This window comes from Molothrus aeneus, chromosome 5, assembly GCF_037042795.1.
Source record: "Molothrus aeneus isolate 106 chromosome 5, BPBGC_Maene_1.0, whole genome shotgun sequence".
Taxonomy (NCBI): domain Eukaryota; kingdom Metazoa; phylum Chordata; class Aves; order Passeriformes; family Icteridae; genus Molothrus; species Molothrus aeneus.
Genome location: NC_089650.1, coordinates 55,229,349 through 55,245,152, shown reverse-complemented (window position 1 = coordinate 55,245,152; position 15,804 = coordinate 55,229,349). Strand labels below are relative to the sequence as shown.

General features: G+C 40.7%; 1 protein-coding gene across 1 annotated transcript in view; it reads left to right on the top strand.

The window, feature by feature from the left end:
* LOC136557121 (sucrase-isomaltase, intestinal-like) overlaps positions 1 to 15,804 on the top strand; it is a 37,477-nt gene that overhangs the window by 955 nt on the left and 20,718 nt on the right. Inside the window, exons 2-7 of the mRNA XM_066550716.1 lie at positions 4,780 to 4,893; positions 5,004 to 5,120; positions 5,201 to 5,285; positions 9,502 to 9,619; positions 12,465 to 12,633; positions 13,201 to 13,317. Coding sequence (XP_066406813.1) covers positions 4,780 to 4,893; positions 5,004 to 5,120; positions 5,201 to 5,285; positions 9,502 to 9,619; positions 12,465 to 12,633; positions 13,201 to 13,317 — 720 coding nt within the window. The remainder of the gene's footprint in view (positions 1 to 4,779; positions 4,894 to 5,003; positions 5,121 to 5,200; positions 5,286 to 9,501; positions 9,620 to 12,464; positions 12,634 to 13,200; positions 13,318 to 15,804) is intronic.

Here is a 15,804-nt window from a genome sequence, read left to right as displayed (position 1 = left end):
GCATTTTAAACTGCAGCAGGACAGATTCAGGGTAAACGTTAGGGTAAAGCTGCCTGTCAGCAAGGTGAGCTGAGCAACAGACAGCTGCTGGGGCCAGGGTCCCTCCCCGGGTGGGTGCTGTGAACAGACCCTGCAGATGGATCAGGCATGGCTCAGGCATGGCTGAGCTGACCTGCAGCCACAGGGTGAGGAGGAGGAGACAATCCCACAGGGCTCCTCTCAGCGCTTTTTGCTGTAACTGTAGATTTGTAATATGTTTTCTACCTAAATGGTGAGTTTATATCTTTCATTTGGATACTACATTCATTTGGCTACTACTTATTTGTCTTTACCTCCAACTGCCAGTCTCTCACCCTTCTATTTTCTTTCTTTATAGACTGATTGAATAAGTGTATTCTCCCTCAGCCTTTCTCTGCTAGGCTAAACAAACACATTTACCTGCAATTATATTGATGGCTCATGCTTTAAAGGAGACTGGGATTCAGTTAATCCAACTGAATCATGATAGACAGGTCCCCTTGTTTGGATCCTAAGTCAAACCAGTCCTTTTAAAATAAGGCTTGTAGAAATAAAGACTGAACTGCAGAGTCCTGAATTGTGGTACAGCTGCTCTTTCACAAATACACTTGCTGGTTTATCTGGAGTCAAGATAAACAAGAGCTACTGCAGTTTTCTCATCTAAAAATCACATTATCTTGTTAAATAGATAGATAAAGGCAGAAGTGCCTCCCTCCTGTCCTTATTTTCTTCTCACAGTTTGTTTTGAAGTTTAAAACATTACTGAGGATGGTGGATTAGTCAGCACCACAGATAGCTATATCAGTGTTTTCTTTTTAATTGTGAGTTTTCTGATAGTTTCTTTAAACATACCTTTTATTATTTGCCTAATCTTTGCTTTGGTGTACTGTAATTCCATTTACTACTAGGACTCTCAAACAAAACCATGCAGCCCAAGTGATCAATTTCATATTGATAATGGAAACAGCAGTATGCATACAGTGAATGCTGCTTGCATACAGCAGTATGCATACAGTGAATGCTGCTTGCTAGCCCTTTGTCCCTAAAGATGCCTTCCCCTGAAGGTTCCATTCTGAGAAGCTTGGGGGTGCAGCAGTGAAATCAGTTTTCATCAGTGAAGGTTCGAGGCACAGCGTTTAAATAGTAACAGATTACTAAGTCACTTTGATGGAAAGAAACTTTAAGACAAAAATAGACCCAAATTAAATGGATACATCATTGTAAATAACTAAGGAGTAGTGAGCACATGTGCTGTCAGGACTGATTGCTCTTTCTAACTGTTAGGCAGTTTAGGCTCTCTGTAACCTCAATACTGCTCTAAAAATGATCTAATCTCTTAGAGCTGTAACATTAAATACCACATGCCTATTTATTGGTTTATCTCAAAATAGTTTGCAAAACATTAATATAGGAGCAAAATACCAGGAGTTTGGGGTAGCTCTTCCTATGCACTCTTGCCCTTCAGAAAATACATGGTAGTCATCTCTTTTTCATCACTGTTGGGATGTCTCCAGTTGTTTTGCACTTGCTACTGGATATGAAGCTACAGGCAAGCAGTTGTGGTTCAGTGGCTGAGCTACCTTCTTCCTTATGAGTTTGACTTCAACAACATTTTTAAAGCCCTTTCAGTTTCTCAGGTGGCACATTCTGCAGCAGTGCAGGGAGGTGTTGCTGTATCAATTCAGCTGTTAGACAGATACAAGGAACATAGCAACTCTTAATTCATGCAATGAGCTAATGGGAATCCAGATAGGAAGCCTTTCTTTCATCCTTCCACTAACCTGTAACTGAGGTCTGTCTTCTGCTCTAGTTCTTTAGCCAAGCTTGTGGAAAAAGAACAAAAGCTGAGCCAGTCTGTCCTTCATTGTTTAAAAGTTAATGAGAAGTATAGGTTGCACTGCTACTGAGGTTTTCTATTTTCACTTTATTACAGTTGCTGATATCTCTGTCAAAATTTGTCTGTTAGGATTCTTTAGTGATGTAAAGTATTCCCCTAAGTTGAGTTGGGAGCTAGAGCAGTGTGAAGGGTTTCATTCCCAAGTCACAGTGGGTGCAATCAAGGCAAGTGTTATCCATTTGGATACCGAAAAAACAATTTTCTATTTAGATTCCCTTTGGGTAGTGACAGGAATTGGTGAGTTCTCCAAATATAGCAGATTGTTGCCTCTCTCATGATGATTTCAGGAAATGGGCTCTGACAGCCAGTTAGTGTCATGGAAAACCTCTGGTAAATGGATTTAGGGAATGGGTTCAATCTATCATCTCAAGACCACTTTGGTCACAAGCAAAGCGCAGATCCTGACAGCCAGCAGTACTGACACTGGCAACCTGCCTGAGGATGGGACCCTGATCTCAGTTGTGCCACCATCGCTGTGCTTGTTGGTGCCACACCAGCAGCAGGTCTGCTCCCCATGCTTGCACCCTGTGCTGAGAGCCCTCTGTGACTATGGTCCCCTTGAGAGTAGCATGGCTCCATTACTGGAGCCTCTAATGCAGCCCTTCAGCTCTTCTCTCTCCTAATCTCTTTCAGAGGCCACCTCTACTTAGGGGAAATTGTGACTTTGCATGTCAGCACCTGGTCATCATCATTGCACTAAATAATTGTGCATGTTTCAGCCATGTCAGAACAAATATATTCTTTAGAAACAAAGATGTTCTAAAGTAACAATGAGTACATTGAAAAATTATAAACAGTTTTATTAAAGATGATCTTTAATGAAACACCTTGTATACTGTCTATTAAGTCATATTAAAAATAGAAACAGCTAGGAATGACATAAGTGACTAAATACTTGAAAGTCAAGAGCAACATGCTCATGATTCAAAATAATGCTCAATATCTTTAACATTTTTAAGTCCAATTGTGTGAGCTATAGAGCCAAAAATTTCCAGAGATGAGTTTTTATGGATGTGCATCAAAATATATGATTGGGATGGGGCCGCAGGAGGAAGTGCATCAGTCTGGGTATGTGCTGGGGACTCACAGGTCTTCAGGCAGTCAGCTGGAGTTAAGGATGCTCAGCACTTCTTCCCTTAAATGCTAAAACGATGAGTGAAGATTTAACAGGCATGAAACTCTTTCCCCACAAACAACCCTTGCAGGCACAGACAGCTTTTGTTTTCTTTAGGGCAATACTAAACCTGCATAATGTATTCGATTTATGCTCTGGAACAACCTTTCAGCTGAAGGAAACCATAAGTTTGCATTAGGAGTAGCTAATTAGGCTGACTTTTTTTTAGCCTTCATGTCCCTTGAGAGACATCTTTACCACAATTATAAGATAATTATTGCAGATGGTCAGTTTTCTCTTTTGCAAAGTTGGACTATTGAACAAGTTAAAAATGTAATGGACACTTACAGTCCTTATGGAGGTGACACTAGAGCTAGATAAACAAAATTTCGGACTTAAAGTAGGGATTTAGCCGTAGCTTTTGTTGTTGAGGCATGGAGAATATACTTCCCTCACCAGGGCTATGCTTATCAGAGAGCTCACAAGTAAATCAGGCAATTAATTCACATATTTAAATGAGATTTAAAACAAGCCTTTAAAGCAACTTACCATTTGGGGTCTGATACTTTTTTCTTTTTAAGACATTTACTAGTTAGACTTCTATCACATTTTGATTCAAGTTCACTTAAATTATTGCAGAAGCTACAATTGAGTGGAAGAATTGTTTCAATGTTGTTTTTCTCCATTGTGTTTCATAACTGAAAGGTTTTGCCTAGAGCAGAACCTGAGACAGTAAGATTTTCTAAGGAGAAAGTAAAGAATTCCCTAATAAAATGGCTGCAGTCTTCATGTGTTCTAAAAAACACAAAGCAGATAGTTGCTTCCAATTAGGGATGTATTGCAAAGTGCACTTACCTCCTTTTGGTTGCAGCTGAATGCCAATGGGCAGAGTTGCAAAGTACCTCTTCATTCACTGGCATCTCAAAGTATTCTTAATTTTATTACTTCCAGGATGGTGGGTGGGCCTCTGTGGTTCCCCAGGAGCTGATCAGGCTCTCTTTGTACCCGCTTGGTGGCTACTGATGGTCATCCTGAGGCAGAGGAGTTGTTGGTATCAATATCAGGGGCAGCAGTGGGAGGTGGTGACCACCCCAAGCAGTGGGAAGGGGCAGGAACAAGCTGTGGGGTGTAAAATGCTGTGCTCTTGGTGCCTGGGGAGAGCAGAGGTGTAAGGCCCCACAGGCAGGTGTGAATTGGGCTCTCTGCGAAAGACTGGCATAACACATCCTTGTCCAACATTGGTTTGGAATGGAGGGCCAAGGAGGCCCTTTTGAGGTTGGATGTGCCCAGCTTCAAGCCCCTTGAAAAGTTTTAGTTATTCCAGCATTGAGCTGTTGGTGCTGAGGCAGCTGGAATATGGATTGCCTTGGAGGAAACCCAGAGGTGCTCAAGTGTGGGAATGTCCAGCACAGCACCCAGCCACAGCAGAGACCTTGGTGCAGGGGGAGTAAAAGTCTAGTGCCTCTCTTAAAATAATTTGAACATAGAAAGTCTCATAAAAAATAAAAGTGAGGGTATTTAGTAATTTCACATTGCTTTTGCCTTACACAAGAAATACTCATGACATAGCCTTAATGACTTTTTCTAAATTATGTGCTCTCAACTCCTATTAAATTTTAATGCTGTTTTCTTCCAATATTTTTGCAATTAGCATTAAGAAAACATAACACAAATTTTTATAAAATATAAAATAGAAGATTAATTGTTACCTCTGGGATTTCAATAAAGGAAGTGTGATCACTCTTTTCAGGACCCTTTCATAGCCAAGGATGAGGAGCCAGGCACTTACAGACCTTATGAACTCGGCCAGGAAATGGGAGTGTGGGTGAACAACTCTGATGGCGTGACTCCTGCTGTTGGGCAGGTGGGTTTTTTAGTTTTGTGATGCATTTTGTCTAGTGCTGCTTCAAAACAATAAAGCAGCAGTGTAATAGAAATGGGAAAATAACCAGGATTTACATTTGTAACCCCTAGGCCTGGCCTCCTGGAGATTGTGTGTTTCCTGACTACAGCAACCCCAGGACAGTGGAATGGTGGACCCAGTTGTGTCTGGAGTTCAAGGATGTCCTTGACTACGATGGCATCTGGATTGTATGTCCCATTATATCTGCCCTTCCTTCTTATAAAAAAGAAAATGAAGATTTTCATGTGTCTTACTCTCTTTATTAAAGGATATGAACGAACCATCCAATTTCATGAGAGGCCAGATACCTGGATGTGCTGATACTGAAATCAATAACCCTCCTTACATTCCTAGTAAGTACAATTTCATTGCCATGAATTATTTATTAATATTATATTTTTATTCCTATTTTATATTATATTATATTTTAGAATAACATTAATATGATCATTTCATTGCTGGTTTTTTGTTTCTTTGGTTTTCTTGTTTGTTTTGTTTTAAACCTGGATAGGCTATATTTTAGGACAAAAAAAAATTCCATTCTCTGATTTTCCATCTTTCCCTGTCTGTTCTGTAAGTTCAAATACATATTTGTTTAAGGCTCCAGTGGCTCAGTTTTCTTGGAGTATCAAAACCAATCACTTTCCTCTGTCCAAGGTTCTGCCTCATAACAGGACTAGAAAAATTACCTTTCTTGCCATTCTCTGGGCAACTGGTCCACATCAGAAAAAGGGCAAGATACCTATATACGATAACTCAGCTACAGACTTATGAAGTAACCCTTGCCATTGCTAGTCTCAGAGATGGCCTTCTCACAAACTTTGACAAGGGAGATGGTGCCTTAGTTCATTATATTTCCTTTCTCTTTGGAAAGAAATTTTCACTGTGTTACTAGAAACAGGCTAAAAATAAGTTTTAAAACATCTAAGACCATGGGAAACTTACAGGAATGGAAAATTCTCTTCCAGGAGCTGAGTTAATGATATACTCATTCTTCCCCAGGAGGCCACGAGTACCTATGATTATTGCCAGTGGTGTGGTAGTTAATCCAGCCAACATTTCCCCAGGAAAGCCCAGCTGCCTGAGAAATGTTAATATGCAGTAGGAAGCTGATACATGAGGGTTGGAGTATTGGCAGTGGAGTATTGGAAATGTCCCCTTTTCCCCTTCAGGTTTTTGTAGTCTCATGAGAATTCTAAATTTTCTTTATTAAATGGCAATTCTTTTTTTTTTTATTTTATTTTGAATATGAGAGAAACATAAACATATCAAAAACATGACAAAATATTAGAAAGAGATTGTGAATTTTTGAAAGCAGGAGAGCTTTTAATGATGATTTTGGTGTTTGCTCTCTTTGTTGGGTAACCACTGCATACTTACCCTGTGGGTCTTGACCAAAGCCCAGGAACTGATGAGAATTTCCCCCTTTGCCTTAAATTACCTTCATTTTTTTGTCGGCCTTCAGAGCTGCATAAAAGATGTGAGACAGTGGGTAAACTGGGCAAAAGAGCAGAGCTCCCTTTACATCACAAATAGAGGATTGAGAGTGAGCCCATGCAGCTGAGCCATGCAGCTGCAGCCGAGCTTTGTGAAGATTAGCCTTGATGTCTGAGCCACCAGGAGGGACTCAGACCTAGAGGCCTGCATGACATATAAGGACACTGAGAGATACTGAAGACAGGAGTGTTTTGAGCCCAGTTTCTCTGCCTTGACTCATGCACATATGCCCCTGCTTCTGCTAGTGACTAGCAGTGTTAGAATAATATAATGGAATCGTAGATGGGTTTGTGTTAGAAGAGACCTTCAAACCAATCTTGTCCAGCCCCTCCTAGCATGGGCAGGGACACAGACCAGCTTTCTCAAAACCCTATCCATCCTGGCCTTGAACACTTCCAGGCATGGGGCATCCGCAGCTTCTCTGGGCAGCCTGTTTCAGTGTTTCACCACCCTCACAGGAAAGAATTTCTTCCTTGTATCTAATATAAACCTGCTCTCTTGAAACCATTACCCTCTGTCCTATCACTCCATGCCCTTTTAAAAAGTCCCTCTCCAGGTTTCTTGTAGGTCCTGTTCAGGAAGGCTGCTCTAAGGTCTTCCTAGAGACTTTCCTGGTATTGATCTTCCTTCTGCAGCCAGGAGCCCTAGGTATTACATCCCAACATGTAGGGAACCTATTTTAAACCAGTTTTTAAGGGCTTTCTTTTCTGTTTCACTTTCTAGAATAGGTGCCTGTTCATAGCTGTCCAAGCCCTTGACTTATGTAGGTATGAGAGGTGCCCTAAGCTGTTTAGTCCAGTGAGATATTAGGACCTTCCTGGGCTTAGCAGAATTTTGGGAGCTCACTATTGTCTTAGGTGATTTCATCTGCGCAAGTCCCAGTCTCAGAACCTCAGGCTTTTTGTCAGTGTAGCCTTCAACCTCCTTATCTAAATTTTATAACCATGATTACATGGTTTGAAATTCTGGTTTAAGCCAGACGTCCTTCAAATCAATTTTCTGTAAAACATTTTATACTGAAGATTAATATGCAATTGTAAAATAATCAGTATTACTGAGGCAGAATACAAAATACTCGGAATAAGAATGAAGCATGAACCTATGATTCTTGTGGTAGCATTTTCTCTCCTATCCCACCTTAAATTTATAGGGCTAATAATCAAGAACCACTGGGACATTAAGTGTGACTTTCCTCAGAAGCTTAGTGTCTTCTTCAAAGACATATAGGTCAAAGTTACTTTTTAGGAAGGCAATAGGAAATTACCTATAAATTAAGTTTTTTCTGATGTAGATCAGCGACACTGGAGTCTTTGTGTCTAAAGATCCAAACACAAGGATTGTAGCTGTAGTGGCACAGCAGGGCTGAGAGGCTAATGGGGTTTCAGGTACAGAGAAATTTTGATAATAACTGCAACCATCCAGGAAGTGCAATTAGGCAGGGAGATTGCTTGTTCATGGAGAAATATTTACAATAGTGCGTGCACCTAATTAAGCATGAAAAAAAATTTTTTGAGAATTTATTTTTTATTTTGAGAGACTTTTATAATATTTGCAACTCCATCTCTAAAAACAAATATAATGTTGTCTCGCTTTGAAAGACAGGTGTCTCCTAAGGAAGGCAGGAGCCTCCCTTGGAATGGAAAATGTAAACCCCTTCCCTCCAAATTATTATAAGTTTGAAATTAAGGGGCTCTTAGGCAAAGATATGAGAATAGCAATAACAGTTCTTTACTAGTATGTCTAACAAGCCAAACAAAACAACAGCAGCTACAGCATTAACAATGAACAGAGCCTAGAACCCACTAAGAGCCTGCAGTTCCGGGCACGGCCAGCAGGGGCGCTGCTGGCTGCCGGCAGGCGGGGCAGGTGCGGTGACTCCCCCGCGGCTGCAGGGGCGCTGTGGCGCGGGCTCGGGCAGCACGTGGTGGTGAGGGAAGGGATGGAGGAGAGGCTTTGCCTCCCCAACCCTGGGGCAGCCGCTCCCGTTGCCCCAGCAGGACTCTCGGAAGCAGCAAGATGGGCTGGCAGGATGTCTCAGCAGGCAGGGAGTGAAGGGCTACAGTGCAGCAAAAACTTAGCGCAGTGCTGGAAGAAGCAGCACGGGCAGGGCAGCGGCAGCCCAGCTTCCCAGCAGGACAGGGAGAGGCGAGCTCTGGATCCTGGACAGATGGAGACAGGTCCCTCTTTTAGTGAGGTGGGTGTTAATAAGGTCCCAGTTCCGTGGCTGCTCTCATGAGCAGAGGCTCACGCCACGGCAGGAGAAGCAGCTCTGGGCTGGGCTCCGGCAGCAGCAGCGAATTCCCTTCCCCAAGCAGCAGCTCCAACCATCCTTCTCCGAAGCCGAGAGGAAAAGCGCCAGCAGCTGTCCCAGCCCCGTCCTTTACCTGCCCAATTCCCGTGGTATCTCTCCCCTCGCAGAGAAACTCCAGATAAGAGAAGTGCAACCAGATGTCCTCTTCCCCTGAGCTTGGCCACTCCTGTTTTTCTTAAGTACCTAATAATTAGTGTTTCCTAGCAGCTTACGGGAAAAAATTCCCTAAAAGGAACAAAAGGAAGGAAACCTAACCCTCAACAAATGTATAAACATCTGACCTGCCCATTTCCTGCTGAGCTTCATGAGGCATTTTCAGATGGAAATTTTTTTTGCACCAAATGGGCTTTGCCAGCATCTCTGTGATATGGGATCAAAGACCAGGCAGCATCTAAACGATATTTTTGCTGTTAACTAAAATTTGTCATTGTGTAAAATAATATATTCTTAATTCAGCAAAGCAGAAATTTTCTTTCTTACTTACTGAATACATGACACCTGTACAGATATTTTGGATTATTGGACATAGAACTTGAAATTAATTATCGGTGTTTACTCAGTCATCTCCCCTCTGCAAGGACACGTGCCTGTGTGCAAACAAGTATTTGTGGCTATGTGCTAACCTCAAATCAGTGCAGGTACAGCACTTCATCTTTTCCTCTCCCCAAATATTTTGGTGTTTTCACCCCTAAATGTGTAGAAATATGAAGAGACTTGAATTGTGATATATATGATTTTACAGTGGTTTGTATCATTCCCAGGCATCTCTGATCGTTCCCTGGCGGAAAAGACACTGTGCCCTGACTCCAAGACTTACCTTGGGGACCACTACAACACACACTCTCTCTTTGGCTGGTCCCAGACAGAACCAACTTTCAAGTAAGTTTTCAAAATATTTCTCATTAGATTCCAGGTGATTAAAATGCATTTTAAAAGCCATTGATGTTACTTGGAAAATCTGTAATAGTATTTAATAAGAAACAGACCCATGTCTTGTTTCATTGTTTGCCATTTAGTAAGAAGTTTCAAGAAGAAAGAACCTTGGAACAAGGAACAGAATCCTTTCTAATTTTACTTTTCTCATCTAAATCAGGGTGTATGTATAGGGCCTAACTTTACAGCTGCTGCTTCTGTATATCTAGACCAAGATGCTCCTATGCTCTGTTAGAGCTTCTCATGAGCACTGGCAGCAGAAGCAGCCTTGTGTGGTGTCAGGGGTATTTATCTGTGCCTTCACTATTGTGGTAGAGGAGCTTCTGTCACTGTCAGTGGAGAATCCAAACTGTTCAGGTCCCCTGGCTGCTTGTGGAGCTGCCTCTGGTTCCTGGCAGGCAGCATTTTGCAGATTGGCTTGGGGCTCAGTTGGTTCAGGAGGTTAGAGCTGCATTGCAGCACAGTTGCTGTCAGCTATTGTAAAACTCATTTTGCAGCTGGGAAGCACTCAAAGCCAGCTTACGCAGGCAGGGCTGTTGCTGTGGAAAGCTGGCTGTGGATTAAATGAAATGGGCAGATCGTGGCTTTTCCAGCAGGGATTGAGCTAAAACACTGGGAAATTTCATACCACAATGGAAGAGCCAAAGCAGGGGTCCAGTTGTGGCCTGTTTCAGCATTTAGCACTCATTTTCAGAAGCTGGATTCTGATAGCATCCAGAGGGCATGGTTAAGTGAGCCTAATTCTGGTGTTGATGCGTTTGTATTTTATATGCCAAGTCGAGGGCAAGGGAAGCCCTGGGAAAAAACAGAAGTAGTTTGCCAGCTCTTATGGGCCTGGCTGAAGCACATTCCTGCTTTGAGAGAAAGAACAGGAAGCCCTTGAACCCTGGACTTCTTACCATGGTTTTTGGGCCCCTATTCCCCAGTCTTTGAAGAGATCCTCCCAACAAACTTATTTTGCTTGGCCAAATGTGGAGAAGACTACCAAAAGTATATGCAGGAGTTGATTTTGCTGCAAAGCTGGGAGACTTTGCTGAAGTATTTTTTGTACGTATTCATTTGGGTTTCTCAAATAGATTTCCTTTCAAGGCTGGTTGTATATCCTTTCTGCATTCACTCTTCACAAAGAATATATTAAATGAAATTACTGACAGGAATATTTAGCACCCAGCATCAATTGCAGGGTATTGGATGAAAATGAATGACAATTTCATAATCATATAAAAACACAATTCTAAGAATTATTCTAAAGCAGACAGAGAATAGGAGATGTGTCATCTGGCCTCTGTCAAATGGTTTGAATTTGAATACATAAACTAGCAGCAATCAGTTTGTGCATAGCTTAATGCCAAGAGTTATTTTCACATGATATTCTGTAAATAATTTAAATCAACAAATGCATTTGACAACATTAGGACCTGCTCTGCAATGGTTTGTGAAAGACTGAAATTATTCAATAAATTACTTGTTACAAATTATTTTTGCAGCTCTGGATCATAGTTGAGTTGATCTGATATTGCCCTTATTAGCACCTGTATTTGCAAATGGAGCCAAAGGCAGCCAGAGGAGAGCACTCCTGCTCAAGACATCCATGAAAAGCTCCAAAATAACATTTATATGAAGCACATGGAGTCTTGTGCAGTTATTGGCCCAACAGTGCACCTGCAAACCGGAACCAGCAGGTCCCTCACAGTTAAAGAACTGCACTTCTTGCTGCATATGGCCCCTAAGGTTAATACATTCAGCTTTCTTCCATGAAAGCTGCTGGGTGTTTTTGCTTCAGAAGCAAGTGTTGAAACACTAAAATCTCTGTGCCATTACAGAGCCAAGAGCAAACACTGGGCCATGATGAATACAGGTGAAAGAACTCTTGATGAAATCTCATTAAGAAAAGGGAGAAAGAAGCAGATGGTGAACAACATGATTAATATTTCATGCTAGAATTTCCAAGAGAATCTAAATTGTGTTGCCCAAATCATATTAAAGAAGAGTTGAATTTGAGTTCCTGCAATATAAAATACTGCAATTTACAATTATGTACAAAGAGTGTCCTATTCTGAGGAATTTTGTAATAGATTTGTTTGTAAGGCACATCCTCTTGATTTTCTGGTGACACAGCAAAATTATTTTCAAAAAGCAAAGATAAATTCATTGTACTACTAAATCTGTAATGAAACATCATATATCAAAAAAGACAGGAAACCAGAGAAAACACTACAAGGATGGGGTGGCATTTTGAATGATTACAGGTTTGTTTTCTATATTGGTTGCTTATTTTTTATAAGATGTTTAGATATACTTTTGATATTTTATTGTGGTTTTGGTTTTTTGGTTTTTAATTCCTGGATATTGGAACTTTATTTACCAATACAAATCTCTAAATAAATCCTGTTGAAAAAAATACATATTATATTCTCTTTTAGGAACTAATTGGACACTTAAGTAAATATACTAGTATAGAAAGGAAATTATGGTTTGAATTTTCATTTTGAGACACTGCTGAGAATAAATTAAACACAAATTATTATTTAGGAAGATTAAAATACCTGAGAGAAATTGTTTAGTGAATCAGATAGATTTTTGTTTGTTGTTTGTTTTGTTTTGGCCACTGTGTAAATCTTCCTTTTATTTGCAGTTTTGCAGCCACATTTGCATGTGAGTAGGGATCACAATAATAATTGTTTCATGGTGATACCCTTTCAGATAAAATTGTGCCTGAACGCCCAGGTTGATTTGAAGATGTTTTGGTTGCCATTCCTGTTTTTGATGATCTTGTTGCATTTCTCTGCAGTGTTGTCAAGCAGGCTACTGGAAAGCGGCCGTTCGTCTTGAGCCGGTCCACGTTCGTTGGCAGTGGCAAGCACACCGCTCACTGGCTTGGTGACAACTTCTCTCTGTGGAAGGACCTGCGCCGCTCCGTCATTGGAATCATGGAATTCAACCTCTTTGGCATTCCCTATGTAAGTCTGGCATCCTCTAGGCAGGTGCTGGCTTATACACTGTATCACTTCAAATTAGCTCAAATGTTCTCTGAAACAAGCTGCTTGAGATGGCCAGCAGTAACAGCCCCCACAGCCTAAGGAACTGCAGATTAAAAGGCTAAATGTCAGTCTTGGCTGCTGAAGGGAAACAAAAACAGTACTGCACGATTCAGACTGACTTAATGTATGCCATCCAAAACTGATCTTTTTGTATTATGTACTCTAGGATTTCAAATTATGTACTCTAGGAGTAGGGCTCCTTTATATATTTCTGGGTTTGCAAGTTGGGATGGAGAATTTGTAGAATTATTGAAATACAGTCAGATCTTCCACAGTGAACTTAGTGCTCTAGAAGACAGTAAACCTCAGTCACAGAAAAATTTGTGTCATTATAGAGCATTCTTGTAAAATAGTTAGAAACAGGGATTTATTTCCAAAAATTGTTTTTATTAGCAAATTTCTGTAGTCTCTCTTTTGGGGCCTCCGTCATAAACACAATTTAATTTTCACAAACACAATCACAAACACAATTTAATTTTTCCTTAGATTGGTGCTGATATCTGTGGGTTTAACTACAACACTACCTATGAACTCTGCCTGCGCTGGATGCAGCTTGGCTCTTTCTATCCATTTTCCCGAAACCACAATTCAGAGGGAAACATGGTAAGTAAACAAAGTTACATAAAAGCTGTAGCCTATGATTACAATTATGTGGACAGTGATTTGTGTTGCTTTCTCCAAAATTAACCTGCCATTCTTGGGTAAACTGGAGCAGTAGGTGAAAAAGAGTGCAGCACTGAGAGCAGGAATTAACAGTGAAATGTAATTTTTTCCCATCCATAATGTAAAGATAACATAAAAACACCGGTCTTCTCACGCTGTTGGTAAAATTAATCTGTTTCATTTTTACCTACTGAAACCCAGATTTTATTTAAGAGCCAGTGAGTGTTGGGATATCTTCTTACTCCCTTGATTGCTGCAACTTTTGTTTCAATACTTCTGTAATTATAGTAAGTATTGCAGGGAGGGGAGAGAGATCATTATACACCATGCTTGCTGTTTAAAAGCAAGTTACAAACATGTGAGAATTCCAGGGAGAGGCACCAACAGTGACATCATTATCAGCCAAGCAGCAGCCAAGACCAGAAAAGGCTAATGAGCCATGAGATTAATGAAGAAGTGCAGCCTTAGTCCAGTTCCATGCCCTGGTTTCAACACCATAAAAGTCCTTTAAAGACTTGTTGCAAACAGAAAGAAGTATCAGGTCATTTCTAGCTATGAAGTTTGAAGGTCTTGCAGCCTTTGTAATTATTCTGTATTTATCTGCAACCATGATGAAATGGTTCTGCTTGTTCAAGAAGTATTTGGGTTTTTTTACTTCTGTAAACTGATCTGTGCAATGCTGGAGCTCAGGTTATTTGCTAACCTTCAGTTTCTTTGAAGTTGCATCATCAAAATGCTGCAACATTTACACTCCCAGGGAGACCTTTGTCTCTCCATGAAAGTATTATGGATGTTCAGCAACTGGGCAAATGCAGGAATAATAAACCGTAGTACTATCATTAAGAGGCTCAGGAATTAGCCTGTAGATCCCTGAGGTATTTCTTTGTAGGAGAAGAAATGTCTGTGAGGCATTAGCTGTTGATGTTGAGAAATATTTTCCATTTGCCTCTCCACTAAAGTTAGAGGTGTACATATATATATATATATATATATATATATATATATATATATATATATATATATATATATATGTGTGTGTGTGTGTGTGTGTGTGTGTGTGTGTGTATATATTTATATGGTTGCTTGGCCCTTTGAGCATGCAAACAGAGTCTGACCTGGGTGAGTGGATATATCAATCTCATATGTACAATTTAATAAACAAGAAGAGAGCAATGGGTGTATATGATGGGTGCTGCAACTGAGAGATATTTTTGGTTTTATTGGATTACTTAGATCCATTTAAAATATTGTGTTCACAGAAAGAAATGAACAGGCATTTTGGGTGACTCAGCATCACCTAAGAAGTCTGACTGGTTTTTTGTGAAATTAAGCAATGTTTGTACAGTGTCAGAACACTGGTAAAAATATAGTGCAATTTTTGAAATAATAGATGGATGCTCTGAAGCTCAGAGCCAGCAGGGAGTATTCTTAGTGAGTAATTCTGATATAAACATAATAATGGTGAAATTTTACTTAAATATTGAATTTAATTAACATTAGGTTAGTGTTAACATAAAATCTTAAATACCCACTTTACCTAATTCATTGGGTATTTCAAACAGGTGAATTAATATTTTTCTTGTCTGAAAAGCACTAGATAATATAAACAGCTTTGTTACTTCTGTTACTTTTGCATTTCATTGTCCTTGGAATTCATCATATAGTCTTCAGCTTCAATGAGAAAATTGAGTACTCTGGGAAGATTTCATGAAGGAGAAAGGGAGCCATGTGATTTGTAAGCTGGCTGTTTAGCACTGGAGAGGTTGACAGGAGAAATTAAAGGAGATGTAGCTCTTTCCCATATCAGCACGCCCTTGGCTGCGTGCTCTGCCTGCTGTCCCATGGGAGAGTCAAGGTTGTGCTGGAGTAGGACCAAAACCAGCCAGTGAACACAGACAGGCTGCTCCAACCTGCCCCCTTGATGGTGGCACCGAGTGCGTGCCCTGTCCCACAGCAGAGCATTGCTGGCACTGAGGAGCTGAGGGGCACTGCTGATGTGGGGGTGCACTGTCAGTCAGGGCATCCTAAAATGGGGCACACAGGAGGAGAAGTCAAGCTTCTTGAATGGATGAAATGTTTTCTGTACCACACACAGTGACTTTGGTCACCTGTTGGCTTCAGCAGGGTTATGAGTTTATTCTTTTACCTAGACTTGCCTTTATATTTGTGGCCAATGTAATTAGGCTTTTGACTTTGATCTGCAGATTATCAGTCTTCCCTTTTTTGTGTGTTTCATCTCCTTTGTCTGAGACGGCTTGCATCTCCAGGATAAATTAATTTCTAGATGCCGGGTATCTGTTCCTGAGCACAGGCATGGAGCCCCAGCTTCCCTCTCCTCACAAGCTTAGGGGTGGTTGCAGAGGGCTCACATACATTGTGGTGGGGCCTGATCTTTTAGAACTCACTGGAATTTTTCAAGTTAAGAAT